This window comes from Crinia signifera, chromosome 8 (genome assembly GCF_055691185.1).
Source record: "Crinia signifera chromosome 8, ASM5569118v1, whole genome shotgun sequence".
Lineage (NCBI taxonomy): Eukaryota > Metazoa > Chordata > Amphibia > Anura > Myobatrachidae > Crinia > Crinia signifera.
Window position 1 is genome coordinate 80,965,304 of NC_139224.1, and position 24,814 is coordinate 80,990,117.

At 45.5% G+C, this 24,814-nt stretch overlaps 1 protein-coding gene across 4 annotated transcripts in view; it reads right to left on the bottom strand.

Moving 5' to 3' along the window:
• UCK2 (uridine-cytidine kinase 2) overlaps positions 1–17,761 on the bottom strand; it is a 54,150-nt gene extending 36,389 nt beyond the window's left edge. The window contains exons 1-2 of one of the 4 annotated variants that reach the window (XM_083156730.1): positions 17,588–17,761; positions 5,524–5,683 (exon numbers count right to left, since the gene is read on the bottom strand). In XM_083156730.1, the coding sequence (XP_083012856.1) occupies positions 5,524–5,611 (88 nt within the window). In that variant the 5' untranslated portion in view covers positions 5,612–5,683; positions 17,588–17,761. Of the gene's footprint in view, positions 1–5,523; positions 5,684–16,773; positions 16,961–17,007; positions 17,179–17,432 lie in introns of those variants that run through there. The other 3 variants (XM_083156728.1, XM_083156731.1, XM_083156729.1) reach the window with 3 other exon arrangements.
• Between the last annotated feature and the right edge of the window lie 7,053 nt (positions 17,762–24,814).

Consider the following 24,814-nt stretch of genomic DNA (forward strand, 5'->3'; position numbering starts at 1 on the left):
TCAAGACCGGGTGTCGGAATGGCCCCTGTGAAATTAGGTCTTGACGCAGAGGTAGACTCAGAGGAGAGGCTACCAACAGGTTCCATAGATCCGCGTACCAACCTCGACAGGGCCAATCTGGGGCCACTAGGATCATCATTCCTCCCTCCTTCCTGAACTTCCACAGAAGGCGAAGTAGGAGTTGAAACAGGGGGAATGCGTACACTATCTTGCCTCAAAATTGAGAACCACTGGGATGAAGACTGCAGAGATTGCAGAAATCTGCTTCTCCGCCCACCTGAATATCTTGGAGACTTCTTTCATCGCTCCTTTGTTGCGTGTCCCACCCTGTCTGTTGATAAAGGCCACGGGCGTGGTGCTGTCGGACCGGATCTTTACAGGGCACCCTCGGATGAGGGACCCCAACCTCTGAAGAGCCAGAAGGATTGCTCTCAATTCCAGGAGATTGATCGGAAGGCGACTCTCCTGAGCCGTCCAGCGACCCTGAAAAGATTGAGAATTGCAAACCGCTCCCCAGCCCCGTAGGCTGGCATCCGTGGTAAGCAAGAATCAGGTTGGAATCCAAAACGGGCGGCCCTGAGACAAGTTGTCTGTCTTTAACAACCATGTGAGAGACAGGCAAACCTTCGGGGGGCAGTGTGATCAATTGACTCCTTAGACGAGTATGATCTCCTGTCCACTGGCTGAGAGTGTAAAGCCGAAGTGGGCGCGAGTGAAACTGTGTATACTCTACCATGTCGAAGACACCACCATACACTTGTGTACTGAGACCCTTCTGTGACCTATAAGGGAATGAATCTTCCTCTGAAGGGAGTGGATCTTATCCTCTGGAAGATATACTCTCTACAACCGAGTGCCCAGCCGAGCTCCCAAGTGAAGTGTCCTTTGGGAAGGAGTAAGAAACGATTTCTTCCAGCTTATCCTCCAACCGTGAGATAACAGAAGTGTAATTACGACCTGCAAATGACGTAGTAGGACTGGGGACTTTGCCAAAATCAGTGGGCCGTCCAGGTATGGAATCATCCGAACCCCCAGCCGGTGCAGGTGTGCAGCCCTGACCGCCATCACCTTGGTGAACACCCTGGGAGCCGTAGATAGACCAAAAGGTAGCACCCAGAACTGGAAGTGTTCAACCCGAAGGGTGAACCTCAAAGTGCTGATGTTCCTGTCGGATGAGGATGTGAAGTATATCTAGCGAGGCCATGAAGTCCCCTGGCTCCAGTGAGAGAATGATCGAACGCAGGGACTCCATGCGAAACTTTGGCACTCGCAGAAAAATAGTGAGCGACTTCAGATTCAGGATAGGACGGTGAGAAACATCCAGTTTGTCAATCAAGAATAGGGTGGAGAAGAACCCCTGACCCCTCTGCTCCTGAGGAACAATGACGTTCGAGTCCAAAAGAGAGCAGATTGAAAGCTGTAGCACTTGTCGTTTCGCTGGGTCCTTTGGAAGACCCGGGCAAAAATAACACTGAGGAGGGGGGGGAACCGGAATGTCAGGGCATAGCCCCTGGCCCTTAGTGGATGAGGAAAATCTAGAGGAAGGACTAGTGCCGTCGGACAAACCTCTCTCCACCTTGCCCGCCCACTCAGACACTGCCTTGACCACCCATGACGCGGCAAGCGTGGTACACCTAATGGCCCCTGCCTGTGAAAAAGCAGTCCTGAGGAAATTCTCAGAGGGGTCCTTCAAAGATGAAGAATCCGAAATGGGCAGTACTGAAGCGCGAGCTAATCGCGCAACATGATCATCCGCCAGGGGAGGATTTTCCCACTTAGCCCTCTCTGTGGGAGGATCAGGTTAAAAAGTAGTAAGTCGCTTGGAAAGCTGGAACCTTCTAAACGGTTGAGACCACGCTGTCTCCATTAAATCCTCCATGAGGGCCGAAGGCGGGAGCTGGGCCGATACCTTCTTAAGATGCTTAAAAAGCAGGTCTTTACTTTTAGGGGCAGGAGCCTCATCCTCCATCTGGAGGACTGCCTTAACCTCCTGCATCAGAGACTCTACCTCCGCTAAGGACAAAGTGTCATCGGCCCCTGCGGATTCCGCCACTGAAAAATAAGAACTCCCCTCTGAGCTGGAATCCGAATCGGAACGCGGAGAACCCGCATCGGGACTCTGCTGCCTACACTGCCTCCAGGAATCCCTGCCCGCCAGAGTAGCCGTCAACCCCTGCACAGATTGTGCAAAGGATTGCCACCAAGGGGGCTCTACATAAGCAGGAGCTGCCCCAACACTGGTGCTGGCCACTGCCACAGGGGGCATGGGCACAGGGGGCAGGGGCGCAGGAGGTACAGGAGTTGACAAGCGGTCAATATGTCAATACCTGAGTCAAGGTCTAAGCCCAGGCCGGTTCTTGCTGTGAAGGCGGCAGAAGATCTGCTTCAAGGGCCAAACACCTGGAACAGATATACTCCTCCTGCCGAGAGAGTATGTCCACACATACCCTACAGGTACGCTGCATCGGAGATGGAGTCTCCTTGCCAGGTTTCGCCTTAGGCATACTGTCCATGAAAAAAAGACAAAAACCACCAGCAGTTACAACACTGACACCCAAGCAAAACACTTGCAGCCTTACCCACAAAGCTTTAGCAAAGCCATTTGGTATGGGCAGATAAACTCAACAATTCAGCAAGCTGAAAAGGAGACACCGTATATGCAAAGCCAATACTATGAATGGTGACATTGTTTCAAACTTTCATCTCTTCCAATGATATTGGAAGGAAGACAGCAGCAGAGCTCAACAATCCAGCCAGCCGCAGGAGAGGATAAATACCACAAACACCAGGCTCCAGAAGCAGGGTGTGGGGGAGAATCCCAGCAGCCTCCATCTCTAAACCCAGCAAGTGCCAGAATGGCTGCTGATTAGGACCTTAATGAGGAGCTCTCACTCAAGTACTAACCAGGCCCAATATACAACATTTCCAATGTGTATGGCTGTAGGTTCCCAGGCTGTCTAACCTCCCCCTCAGGCATCAACCCCCGGGACATAGCCTGACTAATTGTCCCTGGTGATCTAGTGGAAAGGTGGAGCAGTCCAGACCCCCACTGCCTGCCCCCCCGCTGACTCCCATACAAACGGGGGGGATCGCTGCTAGACGCGGCTTACCTGCCCGGGGACGGAGTGCAGCATGCGGGAGCCTCCGAGAGAGGGTCCCGCGACGGAAGTCCCCAGCCCAGTCGCCAGCGCTGCCGCCGCCGAGTGATAGAGCTGTGCTGCCGGTGATTCACTAAAAGAGCACCCGCCGCAGCAGCTCTAACCCATGGCTGTTCTAACAGCCGCAATAATGGTGCTGCTCTCTCCTTGGCACCAAAGAAAAAACTGGTGACCCAGGGTCAGGGGGCGGGTTATGAGGGAGAAGGGAGGCAGGGAGCATGCTGGGTACATTTTTGTAACCCTTTGGTGTACGCTCTGCTACCTCACCTCTCATACCCAGCGTGAACTCATGTGCCCCCTAGTGGACGAAAAAGAAAAAGATTTTGTGAGAGCTTAAAGATAATGAGTTACAGCACGACATTGACCAAAGGAAAATAAGAATGCAGTTGTGTGTGGACGCAGAAGAGGAGTACATACAAGGGGGGGAACGGAATTAACATGTAACCAAACATAACAACAACATTATTATTGTTATTTAATAGCCACAACTTGTATCAGGGCTGAAACACTAGTATTTATTTGTCTCTGTTTATATTTGGTGGTAAAGGTGAAATAATAAGAACACAGTCCAGTTACATTTGGCAAGCAATGCTGCCCTAGACCTTAAGGGGAAATAATAATAAAAAAAAAAAAGTAAACTGGAACTATCATTCTTTGCATACCGCCATTTACAGGGTGTATCTGAATATGAAAAAAAATAAAAATAAACATACATACAGTGCTTTTTGATAGCACTTTTGATCTATAGGCATTGGTTTGCCCACAGGTTCTAATCTCCCAAAATTGTGTAACAGCCAGTTATGATGTACTCGGGAGAGGTTCCCAAACACGAACCTTAAGGAGCACAAAAGGGGAGTACACACAGATTTCTGTCCAATCTGTCTGGTGGGAACAAAAATCTGGCAATGTTTGTGAGAACAGAGCAGTCAACCATTTTCTCCCAAATGCTGGAAAACTGATTAATAGATTGATTTAACAAGATTATCCAAACAAACAGCTTTAAACAATTTGTCTGAATGCCAATTGTCTGCTTTCCAGCATTTGGGAGTGAATGTTGGAAAGCAGACAATTGGTTACCAGAATTTTGACCCCACCAGACAGAAATCTTTAGGTGTGTACTCGGTGTCACAGTTCAGGTTTTAAAAGATATCCATGCTTAAGCATTGGTGGCTTAATTAGAAACCGAACAAAAAAAAAAAAAAAGAGGAGGGACTTATTCTGGGTACCAGAGGCGTAGCGAGGGTAGATCCAGACCGGCCCCCTCTCCACCCTCCTCCGGAAGACATGGCTGACCGGATAAACTGCACCGCAGGGGTGAAGAGTTTCTGTCCACATGCAGACGGAGACCCTACGTCCCTCCAAAAATGGCATCCACCGTAAAGGAGACAGACGCTAGAGGTGCTCCTGTCAGAGTCTACCAGCGATAGGTCTGAACACCATTGATATCCAAAGAAAAAGAACTAGCATTTATTTTAGATTTTTAGTAATATCCAGTTTTCGCTTAATAAATATTTGTCAAGTAACAGCTAATGGAATTAAAAATAAATAAAATAAAGACTTAATATGTGTGCGTTCAGTACGGTGTAGATATACTTTTAAATCTAGGTATGATGCCAAAAAAACTCTTATTATTTAGTTAGAACTGTGAGTTATGGCATTAAGGGGGCATAAACATGGGGCAATTTTTACCCCATTTCCAAGCAATCTGATGAGATTGCTTACAAGTAGAGCACTCATTTCTCCGAAAGACAGTGCTTGCAAAAACTCTGCACAAATCGCTCAGCACACATGGGTATACGGAGTGATAGTGCTTGAGCCCAACTCAACACAGACTCACCCATCGCTCAGTTAGTTATTATTAATTATGTGGTTCAGGTGTATTTCCATGTTATATATACTGTGAGGATTCATTGTATGGTTGATGCCCAATGAGGAAGGTGATTTGACACCGAAACGGCCCGTCAGGGCTAAGCCTGTGGAATTGAAGTGTTTAGCTGTCTAATGCTACTGCCACGGATGTGCTGAGTATAATGAATTCTTATACCTTGCTTCATTAAAAATCGTTTTTATCTGCATGTTATATACATACACATATATATTTTTTTTTCAAAGTCAAATTTCTACTAAACATGGATTATACAATGATGGAAGAAACCCAACAAATGTGTCCAAATCAGTAAAAGATGACTGTTCATCATTCACCAAGAGTTATGTTCTGATCTTTGATCTACTTCTCAGATAGGAGAAACCGATCACAAAAACTACTTGAGTATTGAGATACAAATGGAATGGGCATTTTAAAACCGATAATATTTTGATGCAATAATGAAACCCCTTTAGTAAATGCAATCAACAGGCATCTTACCTGGGTGGTCAAAGTTAAATTGGCCTTTGAGTGCTTTGCTCTTCTGCTCTGGAGTCAAAATCCGATAAAAACTGTCTTGACTCAACATTACCACCTGCTTCTGATGGTGATCTACCTCATTTTGTCCCAGGAGCTGTACAATCTTTGAACATACAGATGACTGTGCAAAGAAAAGAAAAAATAAAAATAAAATGATGGCTGATGGAATGACCTTAATATAGCATGTGTCAATAATTCGAATAAAATGCACATCAGCCTAATATAATAGGGCTATGAAAAGTTACATTATTTCAATAATATTTTTCAGTGGCCTCTTCCTTAGCAGCAGATATGTATAGAGGATTCTGGGGGCTTGGAGGCTGCAGCAGGAGCCAGTGGCGAGGCTGTGTGAGAGCAACTCCGGAGGGCTACTGCTGGTACACATTCTCTCTAAATATCTGATGCTGAGGAAGAGGCCGCTGGAAAAAAAAAATCAATCAGGTCTCTAGGTGGAACTTTACCAGTGACTCATCTCCACACCTTGCCAATACCTCTGCTTGTTACCCTAAGAGACCGGACCACCCTTTGAACAAACAACTTGCTGCTGAACCTGAGACATTTCTTTTCCCCAGTGAACCACAACTCCACTTGGCTCCAAAAACAGCATGAAGTCAGCATCCTCCGTCAAGTCATTAAAGTTGGAAGAATGGACCATCACCACAGCATATAAATAAGTGAGGCACAATATGAATGGACTCACCCAGGCACACTAAAAATCGAGCCGGTTATTCGCAATATACGTATCGTATGGCCTTTTTAGTCATCAGTCATTGGGCTAGATGCACTAAGCTTCAAAAGTGATAAAATGGAGTGATAAACAACGAGCCAATCAGCTCCTGTCTGACATTTTTCAAACAGTATTTGACATGTCAGACAGGAGCTGATTGGCTGGTTGTTTATCACTTTTCAAGCTTAGTACATCTGGCCCACAGTCTTTATTTTCCAACATCTTTTATCTAAATGCATTTTTTGTGATATATGTTTTTATAAATTTGTACATAAAATTACCTATTATTAATTGAGGGTACAGGTACTAGCACTATTTATTATCAAATACTATAAACACGTAGTGCAGTCACGCTAGATTATTCTTTTTATTCAATTATATCTCCACCTAATCCTAGGTGGTACAGGCGAAAAAAAACAAACAAACACATATGGCTCGGCAGCTCCATTTGTTTTCGCCTGATTTTAGTTATTATTTGCCCCCTGCCCCTCCAACCCCCACAAAGGACTAAAAAAAATAAAAATGGGCAAACAACACGCACAGTTGAATGCAAAGACATCAAAATAGTCCTTTTGGTTGGGTGTGGTATAGGGCTCTGACAGTCGAGATCCCGGCAGTCATTAGCCAGACGTTGGGATCCTGACAGCATGGCGAGGGCAACCAAGCCCCTTGCGTGCTCGCCACCTATTCTATTCTCCCTCTATGGGGGTCGTGGACCCCCACGAGGGAGAGTAGCTGGTGGCTGTCGGGACCCTGAGTGTCAGGATTTTGACGATCGGGATCCCGACGTCGGGTAAATGTCTGTCAGGACCCCATCCGGCACCCCTTTTGGTTCGCCTAGGCAGAAAAATGGGACTAATTGAATAACCCCTTAGCCACAAAACATTAAGCAGCACTATTAAATGCAAATCCCTGCATGTTTTGCACAGAATATACATGCAGATTTAAATGAATGTCAAACCCATTGAGAAGCTTCTCAAATATACCCTTTACTGGTGGAGTCATTAATTATCCTACCCTCTTTATACAGATGTGAAGACTGGAGTTAAAAGCAGTTTTAGGATATATTGTACAAATCTAAATTTAAAAAATTGTCAAGTCAGAATGTGATGCTGGGTACGCACTGATCTGATTTTCATGAATATACAAGATTATGATATCGGCATATTGTTCAGTGTGTACCTATCATATCATGAACGATAACCCCGATTTTTATCATCTTAACATGCAGTACAATCTAACAATACCGTCAGTGACTGAATGTTCAGCAGGGGTCCTGGTGCGGTCACTAAACAATATTGTTAAGAGTTTGACCAGCAGAGTATATAGTGTGTACAGAGTTTTACTGTTAAAAAGAAGTTAACCAATGTATGATCCTCTAATTAGAATGAGTCTTCCTGTACGAAGAGTCTTTCCAGGTTGTCAAGAAACTACACTGTAATGTGAATAGAACATTTGTCTATCTCAGTGGACCTCCGCACGCTCTAATAAGAGTAGGCTCTCATTTAAACCGGTCTTTAGTCACTGTTGAGATATTTCTAAACTACTCGAACTCTGCAATCATTTGCAAGGCATGGGTGGTGCTTTTAGGAAAAAACTAAACGAAACAGGTGTTTGCAATTGGCCAGCATCCCGCACCCCTACAAACTAGAAACCTCTTACATCTGTTAATCTGTCTCATAGCCTGAGCAAGCCACTTCTCTATAAAATTCCTCCTTTACTTACTGCTTTTGACTGTTGCTTTGGCAGCCACCATTTACCCTCACAGATCAACTCCATTTGAAATGCATGCCATCTTCCTCCCTTAACAGTCACATTTAAAGAGCCTTATCTCTACCTAGTTTTTCAACTCCTGGGTACTCTTTGCCACTATAAATTTCCTCCTCTGCCCAACACTACCTCAACTGGTCTGCTCATTCTCTACACTTGACTTTGCCACCTACTTCACATCCCAAACTGACTAAAATTGGGGAAATGCAACATAGTCAGAGTTTCGGAGATCTGAGATTGGCTTTGTAAACTATTACAGTAAAAAAAAAAAAAAAAGAAGAAGGGCAGTCTTAAAACATGTAACCCCATTTCCTTTTCTTTCCCATTGAACAACCCTCTTTCCATCCCATCTACCAGCCCTGACCTCTTTCTTGGTATCTGGTCAGGAGGTCATGGATCTTCCCACACATCACATCCCAACTCGACATTATCCCCTCCACAACCTCTTCCCATCTTCCCCTACTCATCAGGTATTCTTAAAGAATAAAAATAAAATGGTTGATTGTAACTACTGATCCACCCACCTTACTGCCTCTCTCCTCCCACTTCCTTCTTAACTCACTCCAATCTGGCTTTCATCCTCTCCACTAAAACTGCCCTCACTAAAGTCTGCAATTACCTCCTTTTTGCCAAATCCAAGAGCTTCTACTCTTCTTCTTGACCACTGTTGCCTTTGACACTGGAGTACCCTCTCCTCATGCAAATCCTTCCCAACCCTTTCTGAAGCAGACTAAGATGATCACCTTCCCATCATACGGCATAATCTCAACCTTCATCTAATTCAATATCTATTAAAGGCACAACTATCTCATCTTGCCACCACCCCTCCCTTACATGACCTTGAAGCTATCCTCAGCTCCTTCAGTGAAGAACCGCTGGCACACACCTAGGGATCTGATCAACACATTGTGGGTGCAACAGGTGCAATCTGTAGGGTCTGACCCAATGCGCATTGGGTCAGAGGGATGTCAAAAATCAGAATTGGACCGATTTCTCAGCCCAAGCCATCGGAAATCAGGCGAAATCAGCCCAAATAAGATAAGTGTATGGGCACCTTTAGGGTTATTTCACACGCTCTGGCTGCTGCCGGGCGGCGAAACCCCGCACAGCAAAAAGCTGTGTCCGTTCACACAGAACGGCCACGGCCCGGCCGCCCAGTTGCAGCCGGATCCCACCACTGGAAGGGATGGCTGCCGGGCTGTGGCCAACCCTACCATTGTGAAATGCTGTATGCGGCACGGCTTCCTGGCCGTGCGGGGTTTCGCCGCCCGACAGGAGCCGGAGCGTGTGAAATAGCCCTTAGACTCTTATATTACATAAATACACACCCACAAAAAAGCTGCTTCTTTTCTCTCCATGAGGCTACAAAGCCTCATGGAGAGAAAAGAATTGATAAATAAATCTAAAAGGGTGTGGTAAAAGAAGTGGTCATAAATAAATTGAAACATTGAAGACGACATTCGGCATTTAGCCAGGCTGTTTATTTACTGACCAACTAACCCTACCCCTAAAATTGTGAAAAGTCAGGTGTTTATAAACATTCACAGTGTCGTAAAAAATTTTTTTTAAAAGAACACTAATAACAAGGTGTGTGTGTTTTTTTTTTTTTTTGTTTCAACAAATCTTCAGTGCTCAATTGAACCAGTTATTGCTACAGAAATCACCTAGTCTCCCCCCCCCTCGAGCAGGTCTTTTTTTCCCCTGGGCAACACCGGCCCTCCAGATGATGAACTGCACATCCCAGCATGCCTTGCATCAGTTTCAGCATGGGCACATAGCAAAACTAATGCAAAGCATCCTGGAATGTGTACTTCATTAACATCTGGAGGGCCGGTGTTGCCCAGCCTTGCCCTAAAGGGTAGTTTAAAAAAAAAAAAAAAAAAAAAAAAAAAACACACAAACTTGCTTTGGTACCTCACCGCCGTAAGGAAAAAAAAAAATTACGCAATTGGAAGTTTCACCCAGCTCCCCAATCAGTCTACTCAGTAGCATGTATTCAATGCCGGTGCGAGCGGCCGGCGATGGGGTTAAACTGCGAGGATCACAGAAAACCAGTAATCCTCGCAGTTTAACCCCCACGCTGGCCGCTCGCACTATGCAACGTTCCGGGGGAATCCTCGCCGTCACAGAACTGCGAGGATTCCCCTAAACTGCGAGTGCCGCGGCTAGTGCAGCAAACTCGCTGTAATTAGCCTCAATTCTCACAGCTTTTGGAGGCACATATGCCAATTCTCCCTCGCTCAAGAAACGGAGCGAGGGGGAATTTGCGTAAGAGGGGGGTCTGTTGAATACTGACAGGGTGCGTGGTGACTGCGAGCAAAAAGTCCTGCTCGCAGTCACCGCTCGCCCACGGCATTGAATATATGCCACTGTGTAGCTGTATGTTACTAGCTATGGCAGTCTGGGTCATATCCAAAAAAATGGCAGATAGAATACTGCCAGATCACTCGCAATGACCTTCAGCCTCAATGTATCTGCCAGATCACTCGCAATGACCTTCAGCCTCAATGTATCTTTCTCACAGTTTTCAAAGCTGAAAACCATGCATGCATTGTTTCCATTGGATACCACAGGTATCAGGAACACACATACCCAAGGTAATCCAAAATGATATGAAAGTTCATCAAGGTTTTTTTAATTAATGCCCATGTGCCAGATTCAATTACCTGCAGAGTTTACTAAAAAAGCAAAGATCTGGGTTTAATTCCCTGACCCATTCAAAGATTAGTCAATTTCCTAACATTGTATACTCACATGTAACAAGTGTTAAGTGCCGAGTCTTTGTGTTGCCCTTTGCAATAATGTAAAAAACTGATTTTTACTTCCAGCTCTGGAGGTTGCAATGGGTAATTTGTTAAGTACACCCTCTGGGGAATAATGCCCAAGGTAGTCCCCCAGGATCCAAAAGCTCAGGGCTGACAGGAGTGAAGGGATACAAAGCCTGGGCTACTCCAGTGATAAACCAGGTCTCAGCTCAGTGGAAAACGGCCCCCCAAAATACCCAGGTCCAGTGAGTCTGAAACTCAACCTGGGTAGCGACCGGGGTTGGACCCATGTAAGGCTGCACTGTAAAGTGGTAACTCTGGATTTTGGTGGAAAAGGGGTATGAATCTGCCTCTATATAGAGTGATCGTCAAACCTTCTTAACAGTAAGGGGGGGGGCATACACACGGGTGATTTTAGCCCTATTTCTAAGTGATCTGTCTACATTATTTCAAAAGTAAGGATTGATCGCTTCGTGTTTATGACCCCGAGCAACGGCAATGCACGGTCCTGCCTGACTAGATCTTGACTACACATAGGGGATTATTCTAGTTCACTCAGAAAGGCACAATCACTCTCTAATGGATAAAACCATATGCACTGCAGGTGGGGCTGATGTAACATGTGCAGAGAGAGTTAGATTTGGGTGGGGATTGTACTTCAAACTGATATCTATATTGCAGTGTAAAAATAAAGCAGCCAGTATTTACCCTGCACATAAATAATAAAACACCCAAATCTAACTCTTTGCACATGTTACATCAGCCCCATCTGCAGTGCATATGGTTTTTTCCATTAGAGAGTGATTGTGCCTTTCCTAGTGAACTAGAATAACCCCCATAGTCAAGATCAGTGTTCTTACCAGAGAACACTGGTAACTTTAAGCACAGATCACCCTTGTGTGCATGGGCGATCTAGCCACCAGGAAGCACAAGGGCAATTTCCCGAGCCTGCATCACCCTTGGTGTGGGCTAGTAGAAAATCACCCCATGTGTACAGGGCTTAATAGCTAATAATATCAAAAATAAACAAGAAATACAAGCCTTTTATTCTTCTAGTGGACACAGGTGTTTAAACACTAGTTACCATGCTTCTCATTACAGCAACTGCTAAAGAATATGATTTTGTTGATACAGAAGGGTCAATATTAGAGATGTACAAGTTGAATAATATTAACCTTGACTGTTACTCTCCATACCTGAAAGATATGTGGAATGAACGGAACACAATGAGATCCAACGTGGCTCCGAGTGGCCATATGAAAACAAAATGACAAGATAGGTCTATACTACAGTAGGTACTTTAAGGTGCCCATACACGTTACAATTATTGTATACAATATCGCATCTCATCGCATATCGGTTTTGCGATGAGATCAGATGAGATGAGATCTAGTACAAAAAGTATGTGCTGCACACACTTTTTGTACTAGATCTCATCTCCTCTCATCTTATCGCAAAACCGAGATGTGATATTGTATACAATAATTGTAACGTGTATGGGCACCTTAAATCAGTTGCATCATTAAATGTACTATGAACACCAGCAGGGTCTGCACATTCAACATAAGATCAACATGAGCACAGTTGCCAAGTAACCGTCTATAGTAGGAGTGGACATCAGTGCAGATAATCCACAATGAAATACGATTGATAAATGCCACTAGCAGTCTAGCAATAGACTTAAGTGAGTGTAGCACAAGCAAATAAGCAAAAAACCAGACTGATACTGTAGCATTAAACTTAATGGAGGGAGATAGAATAGCTTCCGCCACAACCGTTGACTAACACACAGCATTTCAATTATTGCTCAGATGTTAATTAGTTGCAAGAGACATCACTGCTTGCAGCCCGCTAAGGTGGCAAACTGACATGCACAAAGTGTCCCTTCTCACATTGTATTCAGTGCTGTTGTGCGCAACAAGTGCAAAAAGACTGAGCGCCTGGCTCCATTCCAAAATTTCCATATTGCACCATTTAAATGGGTGATAGGCAAATGCAGGCAGCTAAAATGCATGGTCCTCGATTCTCACCACTGAAGGAGAACATAACAAATGGGCAAATAGATTTATATTCTAATTTCTGAAATCGCCTACACCCGGATCTACTAACAGACATGTATCCTGTTCTAGAACTGAAAGAATCTCATTGGCCTATGAAAAATTCAAATGTGGGTTTTGTAAGATAATATGAAAAAAGTTGTCCAATATCACACAAAATCTATTCTTATTCCTTGGGTCACCAACCATAATCCCCTGCTCACAACCTACTGTATTGTATTGCTGCTGAGAACAATAGGATAGTCATGGTGAGCCAAGACCTAAAAGGAGCCCATACACGCTCCAATCCCGGCGGTGCGATGTGTGCTTTGAGGTGCGCGCTCCCGCGGCACCTCATCGCACAGTACAAAAAGTATGTGCTGCACATACTTTTTGTACTTGCTTTTCATCACAAGGCATGTAATGCGATGTGATGGATGCCATTTTAGCCCAAAACGCACGCCGGGATCGGAGTGTGTATGGGCACCTTAAGGAAGATAGTTAAGAGGGGCTCCATCTGTATACAGCTTTTCTTTGTCACAAGGAAATGCTGGTACTTCCAATAAGCCAATATTATATATTTTATTTTACAAGACAAAGATCTACTAAGCATCAGGTTGCAAACAGACATTTTTTATATCTCTTATGTAGAATTTGTTGTGGATATCAAGTTTCAAAATCCACCATACCAGAACAGTGCAATACTGTGCCCTATGCAATGAACGGACACTACCTCACCGAAAGTTCTCCCTATTAGATGGCACATATTCACAGATATCCTATGAGGCTTGCAAATAACCTTAAAGGAGCCCATACACGGTCCGTTGTGTATGGCTCCGTTCTGTACTATGCGATGCGCGCTCCCGCGCATCACACAGTACAGTACAAAAAAATATGTGCTGCACATACTTTTTGTACTAGGTACACATCGGATCGGATCGCAGTGCATGCACTAGGGATCAGATCCGATGTGTGCTAATTAAGTCCCAAACGGATCCGTTAAACGGACCGTGTATGGGCTGCTTAAGATGTAGCTGGCTGTGTACCTAGTCTAGGCGGAAAGTTGTAACCATGGGTGAAACACTGCCTAAATACCAATCGCTATTAGTATCGTAAAGGACAGCACTTCCGAAAAGAGACCCCCTTTGCGAAGCTGGGACATCCAGGCGGTAGCAAATGGGCAATCATGGTCATTTGGATAAACTGGTTGAATCAAATTAACTTAAACATTACCAGAAATTTTGGACAAATAATCTAAAGGCCCATACACACTGAAAGCAGCTCAGTTTTGTCTTTTGAGCTGCTTACAGCTCAAAAGCCACCCAGTGTGTGTACAGGCAGCGATGAGTGCTGATGCATGCTCCCACATCATCGTTGGCCCCACCGCTTGTTTACTGGTACTACCAGCAGATGAGTGATGGGATGGACGGATTTCCATAGCGTCTTGCTAAGAAAAGTAGTCCACTCCTGGGAAAAATCTTTAAAATGGACGAATATCGCTCAGTGTGTATGCACTGAGCAATTTTTGGCCCAGTGAATTGTCCCAACATCACTATCCATACACACTGGGCAAAATCACCCAGTGTGCATGGACCTTTAGAGTGTATCCAGAAAAACAGTCCAGGATTTAAGGCTGAGCACCAATGGTTAAACCAAGTTGTTGAGGTACTAATGAAGTAATCTGTGCCCTCGCCTGACTATAATCAAAACCTGGACCATACGAATGCTTGGTGGACTACATTTTGGAACCTCTGTCTAGAAGACTGGTTATAACACACCAATTGCATTATTTCCATACATTACTGCATACTAAAAACAATATATGATCGGACAGTTTTTGGATCAAGAAAGGTGTACGCTATATAAGAAACTGTTAATAAATAAATCTAGGAGACTTAAACAGCACCTGCAGTGATCCAGACACATGCAGGATTGCAGCCAACCAAGAATGCTTGAGAACAGCCATTGACTATACAGCTTGGGTAGATCAAAGTAATGTGTGGAGCCTGTAGTCTAAAGTGATATATAAAGCCTTGTGACTTTAACTAGGATGAGATAGGAAGCACGACTAGATGTGCCACTATAGAGATGGTACAGCAGCTAAGATGTTAACACTCATTCAGTCACATCCTTTGTCTGCACAGAAGTCTGTAGGGTGGTAGACTTGACCCAATTCTACAGGGCTGCAATATCATCACATATGTCTTAGGGGCTACTCTGCTTATTACAAGTAGCGGGTTCTTTAGCAAATGGTATTAATATTGTGTAGTTACTTTAATTACACCTAAAGCTTAAGGATTTCAAAACTTGTAATAAGTGCCTATATGCCAGCTTACTTTATTAAAACAGAACCACCATATTCAAAAAGGTTCAACAGAATTATAGACTGTAAACTCCAACAGCTAGCAGAACAAAACGTTCAGTGTTATGAAAATACATCATTGCTTATCATAAAGATCTCTGGGAAACAACTTTCTAGACTAGAAAAGCAGAAATTAAATGATGGAACGTAGGAAAGTATGGCACATACACATACCCTCCAACTGCACCGATTTAGCCGGTACTAACGGTCTGTACCGGCTAAAAGAATGTGTACCGATTGTACCGTTTTTCAGGGTCAGATGGCTCCTCTTTGGCTTGACGGGCGTTTATGACCGAATGAAGCTTGGCAGTACATAGAAGATGTATTTGTGCCCATTAGAAACCAGTTGTTCGCCCGTTCCCAGGGGTGCATTGCGGGCTGCACTGTGTGCGTCGCGTCATGACATCACACAGCAGCCGCGGACCCTCGCACTCGGTCTGTCAGCAAATATAAATGTAAAGCCTCCTGGAGATGCCGGCGCATGCGCTTGGCGCAGCAGCATCTCCTGGGAGGTGAGGGGAGCGCTCAGCGGCCGGACAGTCAGAACACAGAGCCAAGTCCTTGCACAATCCGGCAGCTTGGAGAAGCTGAACACCCTGACCAGAAGGACGGCATGCAACCTCCTATCTGTGCCAGGTAGGAGCAGGTGGCGGCCAGTGGGATCATATAGAGACACAGAAAGTCTCTATTTGATGCCTGGGATCTTTTGCTGCTGGGGAGAAGGCACCCCCCCTGCCGCCACACATATGCTGAGGGGGACACACAACTGCTGCCAATACAGTGCTCTGTCCTACCCCCTGCCTGCCACCAGCACAGCATCATTTCTCCCCCATTCCCCAATCACCATTTTTTGAGACTAAAACATTAGAGGGTATGCACTACTAAGCCACCATATACATGAACTGCAGACGTTTGTCTGCAGCTCTTGTGACATGGTGGCTTAGTAGTGGGCTGCTGGCATATTAAATCAGTGTATTTAATATATTATTTATGACAGCAGCCCATCAGCTTCATCAGGTGCTCGGCCAGGGGGCAGGGTCACTGCCATATGCCCCCCAGGGCCACTGTGTTACTTTACCCTGTCTCGGGCCACAAGAATAATGTGGGGAAACTGCCTATTACACATTCAGAAAGGGTGTGTGGCCACGCCCACTTTATGTGTGGCCACGCCCCCTTCCTCAATGTGTACCGATTTCTGCCACTCAAATGTTGGAGGGTATGCATACAGAGTCATTCTGGCAATTACACACACAAGGCCTCAATAGCCCACCCCACAGCTATATTACACCTAGACAGAAGCGCATCATGCCACACAATATTCATCAGCCCAACACACAGCTAAATTATACCTAGACACAAGGGCATCATGCTACAATAACTGGCTTAGAGAAATTATAAGCGACGTGTGATACAGTAATGTGTATTTGGGATACAAATACATGCCTCTAGCATACAAAGAAAATACGTGTTTCCTTCATGTGTAAGAGCCTGAAGATAGTGACACTACAACTACACGCTCCTTACTGGACAACCGGGGGTTAACAATCCTACCGGATGCAGCATGTTACACGTTAGCAGCAATGTCGGAGGTGTAGGCTGTCACGTCAGGGCGATGCTGGATGACTAGGATCCATACTCTGTAACAGCTAGGGTTCCATGACCTTTAGTACAGCTAACCGGCGTGTCCGGGCTCTTTATGCCATTATATAGCGAATAACGTTCCCATCTACGTGTATGGTGCTCTGGCCACAACAGGGTGGATCTGCTGTGTACTCGCCCACTCACATTTCCACTGGAATTCCCATCCTATATCGTGGGGGAGAGTGTCATTTGCAGCCTACCCATACATAAAATAAGATGTACGGTGACATTGGGATCCCTATTGTTCTGAAGCGCGCAGAGCTGCTGCCTATTGTTCTGGCCAGCACATGTCGGGGCTGAGCCTGTAGCGTGGGCAACACGCGCTTCGTTCTCTCCCCTTCCCCCGGGCTCAGGCAGCCACGCGGTAACCTCCTACGGGAGGCGTGGAACAGACGGGACGACCACCTGAACACACACATACACCTCTGCATAATAGGCTATTTCAGATCTGCTTTCTCCCCATTCCCGGAGTCCCAGCTGCTGACAGTCTCACACAACTGAGCAGAACTCATCCCCACCACACACGCAAGGCGGAACTTATACTCCTGTCGGAAGAAGTAGACACTCACTTTGCCGCTGGCAGTGCCCCCGCTGACTCCGATCAGGAACGGCTGCCCGTTGTGCGGCGTGTGGTTGGGCAGTGCCTGCTCGCTGTCCCCAGCCATGCTGCTTCCCTGCCTGTGTGTCTGAGCCGGGCCCTCCCTCCGCTCTGTGTCTGACTCACGTCTCCTGCTATTAGCAAGGCTGCTCCACCTCTTCATCATCATGCCCTCATCTCTTATTTGAGGAGTCGGTGGGGGCTGGATTTAGCCCCCGTCACAGTTCACCCGGTGCTGGTGTGTAGGCACCATGCCAGGCTTCTGCTACCGCTTATTGGGTGCCCGCGTTTAGGCTCTGCCTTCCGGCCAGGGACGCTCTGCAGAGACAAGGGTTTCACGCAAAAGAGCGGCCAGTTTAAATTTACCGGAAATAGTTTTCAAATCTTATTTGCAGCGATTTGAAAAATAATTAGCTATGAATAATTATAGTAGCTTTATGCTATTTGTCTTACTAGTATTTTTCATATAGCATTGTAGTCAGGTGTTTGTGATGTAGCATTCATATAATCTCTAATACCAAGGCTGCATACATGGTGATGGTTAAGCTGGCCATACATCAGAAAGATCGATCTTAAGATAGATTGCGCTCATGATTGTGTACAATTTCCCTTGAAATCCCGGCAGTCCTTGGTGGTTTTTGGACACACAATCTGCATACAATCAGTCATACAATCTATCTGCAGCATGATTGTGTATACAAGATGTGCATACAATCCATCATACAATCAGTCATACAATCCATCTGCTGATTGATGGTATGATTGTGTACATAAGATGTGCACACAATCTGCATACAATCCATCTTACAATCAATTGAGATTGTATGATTGGGTACAATATCTTTCTGATGTATGGCCACCTTTACAATTATTATTGTTACTGTATAATTTGTATTCAGGTCAGCCTTTTCGTATTGAGCTGTGTCTATGCCATGGTGTACACCAACAACAGATAATATGTATTTGCCAATAAATTTAATGGTTGCACAACGTGACTATCTGTTAATAGTTGTTTGTGGTTTATACAAAAGCACATAATATAATACAACATCCCAATGTGAGTCATACTGTAGATGCTTTTATCAAAATAAATGTACTGTTGCTTTAAGGATAAATCTGCATACTGTAGGTGACTTATAGATTTTTCCAGGAACCTGCAGTGCGGTCAGTCGCTGGTGAGGCACTGGCTATTATGCGAGCACAATTTAAACACATATAGCATATGGACAGCAAAGAGGTACATTAACTCCACCATTCAATTGGCAGGTTCCCTAATAACATACCTTTTCCTTTACCGTAACAGGATATACAGCACAGAATACTCAAAGTTAACATTCACCTGTATCTCAACAACTCAGGATTTATTGATTTTTTTTTTTTTCAATAGGTGGTTATACTCATGTAAAGAATATCATTTACCCAAGTTAAGTCAACACTAAAACATTTAAATAAAGCATACAGTTTTATGAATGCAGTTGAACTAGTCATACTCATATTGAATGGTCTGACTTTTACGTGTACATGAAGTCCAGTTTCCTATTCTTCAGGACACAACTTTCAGTGACTTTGTGTAGAAATCTTCGCTATTTTTGTTGTTATTGTAAAAGTCTCTCCATCTCAGCAGTGATTGCCAGGGATGAAAGTCATCCTTGATCAGTCCTCTGGTTATGTGTTTTGTGTCGCTTCAAAGCAGAAAATGACCTTTCAACAGATGCCGTTGTAGTAGGTATACTGAGCATCAGCTGGAGTAACTTTGTCACCCCAGGAACAGTTTGCACCAGATTATTCAGCAATAAGGTGAGGAGCTGTCCATGTGATTTGCTTTCATACCTCACCATTTGTGAGCTATACAAAATTATATTTTGCAAATTTTGATAAGAACTGCAGTTTGTTGTCATGAAAGTATTGTGATACATCATAACATTTTGTGCAATCAGCCAAACCAAGGTTGCCTAGCTCAGCAAAATGATCCAACCCACTTTTCATTTGAATACTGACATTGTCCAGAATGTTATAAAACATTATTTTTCTCTCATCACCTGGTTACTTTGTGCTTTGTCTTTCAGTCCAAGTGTGACACATTTCTTCTTAATTCAGTTATAAAAAACTGTCAGTATCTTGTTTTTGATGGTCTATTGCTCCTAATTTAGCAAATTCACACACGGCTGAATCCAGTGTCCATTATTTTATTCTGCAAATCACACAAAAGAGTGCATCATTTTAATTGAAAATGTTTTAATATGCCATCAAATTGCCTTTCGGTTAAACTTCCAGTAAATACACTTTTAAAAATCATTAGCATGTGTGCTGAGTCATAGGTTAAGAACACAGATTTCTGAATGAAGATGATTTGAGCTTCCATTGGACCTAATATTGAGAACAGGGTGTCTGTGACTGACCGCAGATCCAAGACTCCACAGTGAGAGGAGGCTCCCTGGAACAACACCCTGTTAGGACGCCGCTAACCTTTGTAACTGCCTTGAGGAATGTGGGCAAGTATACTTTTCTTGTTTGTTTATGATATTGTAAATAAATGATGGTTAAACTGTATTGAGGTGTCCCTGACTCTTATACCACTTTCACATCGCCGACACGTTTTAAAAACCGGTATTTAAAACGGTAATTAAAACGGGTCAGAGCCTTAACATTGCCACAGATTACCGTTTTAAATACCGGTTTATACCCCTTTCACATCGCACTTTTAAAACGGTAAATTGCCGTTTTTTTTTTCCCTTTTTAAAACGTTTAAGCCTGCACTGTGAATGCATAGCATTGTACACATTCACATTGCACAAAAAACGGCAAGGAACCGTGTAGGACTCTGCTTTTTACACGGTTCGAAATGCCAGTTAACTTTAAACGGTAAATCGGCTGTGGTGCATTCACAGTGCAGGCTTAAACGTTTTAAAAAGGGAAAAAAACGGCAATTTACCGTTTTAAAAGTGCGATGTGAAAGGGGTATTACTGTACTTCCAATACAATAGTCCCACTGGTAATGCCTCAGAATTTCTGTTGTGGGGGCTTCACAGAGCTAAGTCTAGGACACCCTCAGCCATGATTTTCCCCAAAGAGTGCCCACTGGATTCACTCATACCCCACACACACACCATTCTAGATTTTAACCTTTCCAAAACCAGATTAAATTGTTTGTACTGAGGTGTAGGAGGGATTTCCTGGACAAGAGCTCAAGAGTTTATTCAAATTATCTACTTTGGTCTGTTTGAAGCCTAATGCTGGCCACACATCAGAAAGATATCGTTCCAACCAGCCAACTTTTGGCTGGTTGGAATGATAATCTTTCTAGTGTGTGGGAGCAAACGATTATCAGCCGTTTGCTCCCACACGGCCAAAAACGCTGATAAACGGCCAAAAACGGTCGTTCCAACTAGCTGGGAAAAATCAAACCTGTTTGATTTTCCCCAGCTAATCGTTCTGGTGTAGGGGGAAAGTTCCCCCAACCGAACGATATGTAGGCGGACAGTGACAAGCAGTGTCCGCCTACATCTGATGTCTGTCACTGTCTCCCCGCAGCATCCCGTGTCCTGTCCCCCAGCAGCATGCCATGTCCTGTCCCCCCCAGTGTCTGTCCCCCCCCGGCAGGATCCCCAGTGTCCGGTCCTCCCTGCAGCATCCCCGGCGTGCTTACCCCCAGCCCGGGACATGGCAGCGGCAGCAGCAACAGTGATGGCAGCGGGGAGGTGAGAGGTCAGCGCAGGACATGGTGAGGTGGGCTTCCGGGAGCTGCGTGACCTCTGCACGGGTGCAGCAGCAACTGGGCACTCAGCAGCGGCGGGGAGGCAGGCACCGTCAGCGGCTGGGGACACCTGCAGCAGAGCCATGTGCCCGGGAGACTGCAGCAGCGGCTGGGGAGAGGCTGAGGTACAGTAGTGGCCGGCACCGGGGAGACCTGCAGCGGCACAAGGGAGAGGGGCACATTCGTCAGTGTCCCGTGCTTGGAGAAGGAAACTTGCTGGGGCTCCGGGGAGCAAGAGATCCCTGCTCCGGTGAAGGAAAGCCACCGATGCCGGTAAAGGAGACCCGCCTTTTCTACCTACCCTTTCATCTCACTCCACTTATTCCCCTTTTGTCCCGGTCATCACTTCATCTCAGCTTCTCTCAGCCCCGTCACCTCACCCCCTCTCACCTGTCATCACCTCAACTGCTCTAGCCCTGTCACATCACCCCCTCTTTCCCACATCACCACTCTCCCCATCACCACACCTGCTCTTGCCCCCAGTTGCCTCACCCCCTTTTAGCCCCCTGATACCTCACATCCTCTAACCTGCCGCCACCTCACCCCCTCTTGCCTGCCGTCACCTCACCACCCTGTCACCACACTTCCCCCTTCACCACACCCTCTCACATCCCCAGTCTCCTCACCTTGCCATCCTTATCTTCCCCACATTACCTCACTCCCTCTCTCCCCCCACCCCAATTTCTTTCCTCTTCACTCTCTACTCATCCCCTTTTCTCTCTCCCATGCTCTTCCTCTCCTCCAGCATCTGTCTGTCACCATCTCTCTCTCCCCTGCTGTCTGGGGACAGGCTCCCCCTTCCAAGTTCCTGCTGGGGGAGAAGCCCCTGGTGCAACTGGAGGGCGCCAGCAGGCTTGTGTGAGCGCAGTGTCACCGGAGAGTCGCCCCCAGCAGCTTCTCCCGTCCTCTGCAGCTTCCACATGTAACCGCAGCAATCCCCGATTCCTGCCAGCTTTCCCAGTCCCACCTTCCATACACCACCCTCCACTGCATCCCCAGTCGTGTACCGTACCCCCCTCGATCCCCGGCCGCCATCCCTCTGACATCCTGCAACCATCAATTAGTGGCACCAGCACCCACCTCATTTGTATATATATTACTCTCTCCTTGAGTGCCTTACAGTGGCGGAACTTGTGAGTGGTGGGCCCAGGTGCAAAAGTATAATTTAGGCCCCGCACCAGTGGGTGACAGGGGTATAAGCTGCTTGTCTGGGCAGCAATGGGCCCCTTTGTCCTCAGAGGCCCCGGTGCAATGCACCTGTTGCACCAATGGTAGTTCCGCCTCTGGTGCCTTATATATGTATACACATACATACAGAGGTGTTGGTGGCAGTGTCACTCTGGAGGCTGGTTTCAAAGGTGTAACAAGTTTATTTAACAAATAACAGTCATCTCATACAGTATGACGTTTCGGGAACAGTTGTACCCCATTTTCAAGGTGAGACACACCTGTCCCCCTAACGTCGTACTGTATGAGATGACGATTATTTGTTAAATAAACTTGTTACACCTTTGAAACCAGCCTCCAGAGTGCCACTGCCACCAACACCTCTGTATTTCATCCATATATATATATATATATATATATATATATATATATATATATATAATGTCCACAAATGAAGCAGCACATCCGCCAAATTCAATAACCTTTTAAAGGGTGCACTCCCAAAGGCTCCGACAGAACCCCCACAATATTTCCAATAGCGGTGGCACTCCAAAATAATCAACCACGAGTCAGGTATAAGATAACGTTTCGAGGCTTTATTGCCTCGTCCTCAGATCAAAGAATACACAAAATAAACAAACATTTATACTCACACCCCACCCGTGTTCCCTCCCTGACGCTGATGGACGCTCCCGCGCCGGGAGGGAACACGGGTGGGGTGTGAGTATAAATGTTTGTTTATTTTGTGTATTCTTTGATCTGAGGACGAGGCAATAAAGCCTCGAAACGTTATCTTATACCTGACTCGTGGTTGATTATTTTGGAGTGCCACCGCTATTGGAAATATATATATATATATATATATATATATATATAAGCTGTATGTTTGAAGTAAATATCTATCTCCAGGATGGCCTGCAACAACTCTGCTGCCGCCCGGTCCCTCCAGCTACCGCGTCCAGGAGGGCCTGCACCACCTCTGCTGCTGCTGGTCCATCCAGCTGTCAGAGTGAGTGTGGGAGAGGAGGCAGATAATGCTAAAGGTGCGTACACACGGGGAGGGGGGGAGATATATTGCTAGTAATATATTGCTCAGTGTCTCCTTTTCATCAGCGACCAGAGATGGTCGCTGATGAAAAGGAACCTCCTGCGACCAGCGATTACAATGGGGCTTAAAACGGGAGCGCGCACCCGGCGATTTATCGCCGGGGCACACTCCCATCACTGGCAATATGGTCGCCTGCGACCATATTCCCAGCGATTATAGCCCCTATCCCCCCGTGCGTACACAGCATAAGAAGTCCTGTCTAGTTGGCAATACCTTAATATTTATCCATAATCATTAGGACCTGCAAATCCCTGGGTATACTGTTATTTTATCTAGTGCTGGATGCGCAGTTTGCAATAAACGATTCCCCACAGAGCTCTCCTAGAAGGGAGATAGGTAATTTTGTAGTGCAGCCTCCGCAGAGTCATGTTGGGAGGTATGTAATATACAGTTTTGACTGTGAACTTGGTGGTGAGCGCTGGAAACTGTACAGAGTGGGAGTGTACAGAGCAGCCGTGCAGCCAGAGGTGGGGTGAGGGGAATACTTGTCAGGTGAGTGGCAGATATATGTAGTCCAGTTGGGAGCTTCTGCCTTTACCTATAGGTGTATGGCATCTGTGTGGTTGCAGAAGACATACACTGACGCTGATCCTCCTCTGTGCTGAGGGAAGTTCACTTCTCTGCCCAACACTCGTCTATTAGCGCAGAGCATGACGAAGGGATCCAGGAGACCTTTTTTAACCTGTGTTCTGCCCATCTGCTTCTCCCTGTGCTGTGGATATTCTACAATATTACACATACCTGTATATAACTGGTAATAAATGGACAGCACTATACCAGACTTATCTACGTTACCAGAGATGATACTGTCATTACAATAAAATATATGTCCCCTTTGGCCACTAGTAAGTCATTAACCTTAGTTTAATCAGATTAATTCAACGCGTCCCAATAATGCATAGACACACACAATACACCACTAATAAAATACAACCCACAGATCCACAGATTCCAATAGTGCGAAAGACAAATTAATAGCACGTAGCACCGCATGCAAACAAAGTACAGCACATTTTTTGGTCACAAGTGTCTCATAGTGTAATATATATGCGTGTGTGTGTGTGTGTGCAAAAATGAACAGCACGGATGGTGTAATGGTTAGCATTATTGTCTCACAGCGCTAAGGTCATGGGTTTGATCCCCACCATGGCCCCAACTGTGTGGAGTTTGTATATTCTCCCTGTGCTTGCATGGGTTTACTCCGGGTACTCAGTTTCCTCCCACAATCCCAAAATATACTGGTAGGTTAATTGACTTCCATCAAAATTAACCCTAGACTGTCTGTGTGCGTGTACATGTGGTAGGGAATTGTAAGCTCCATTGG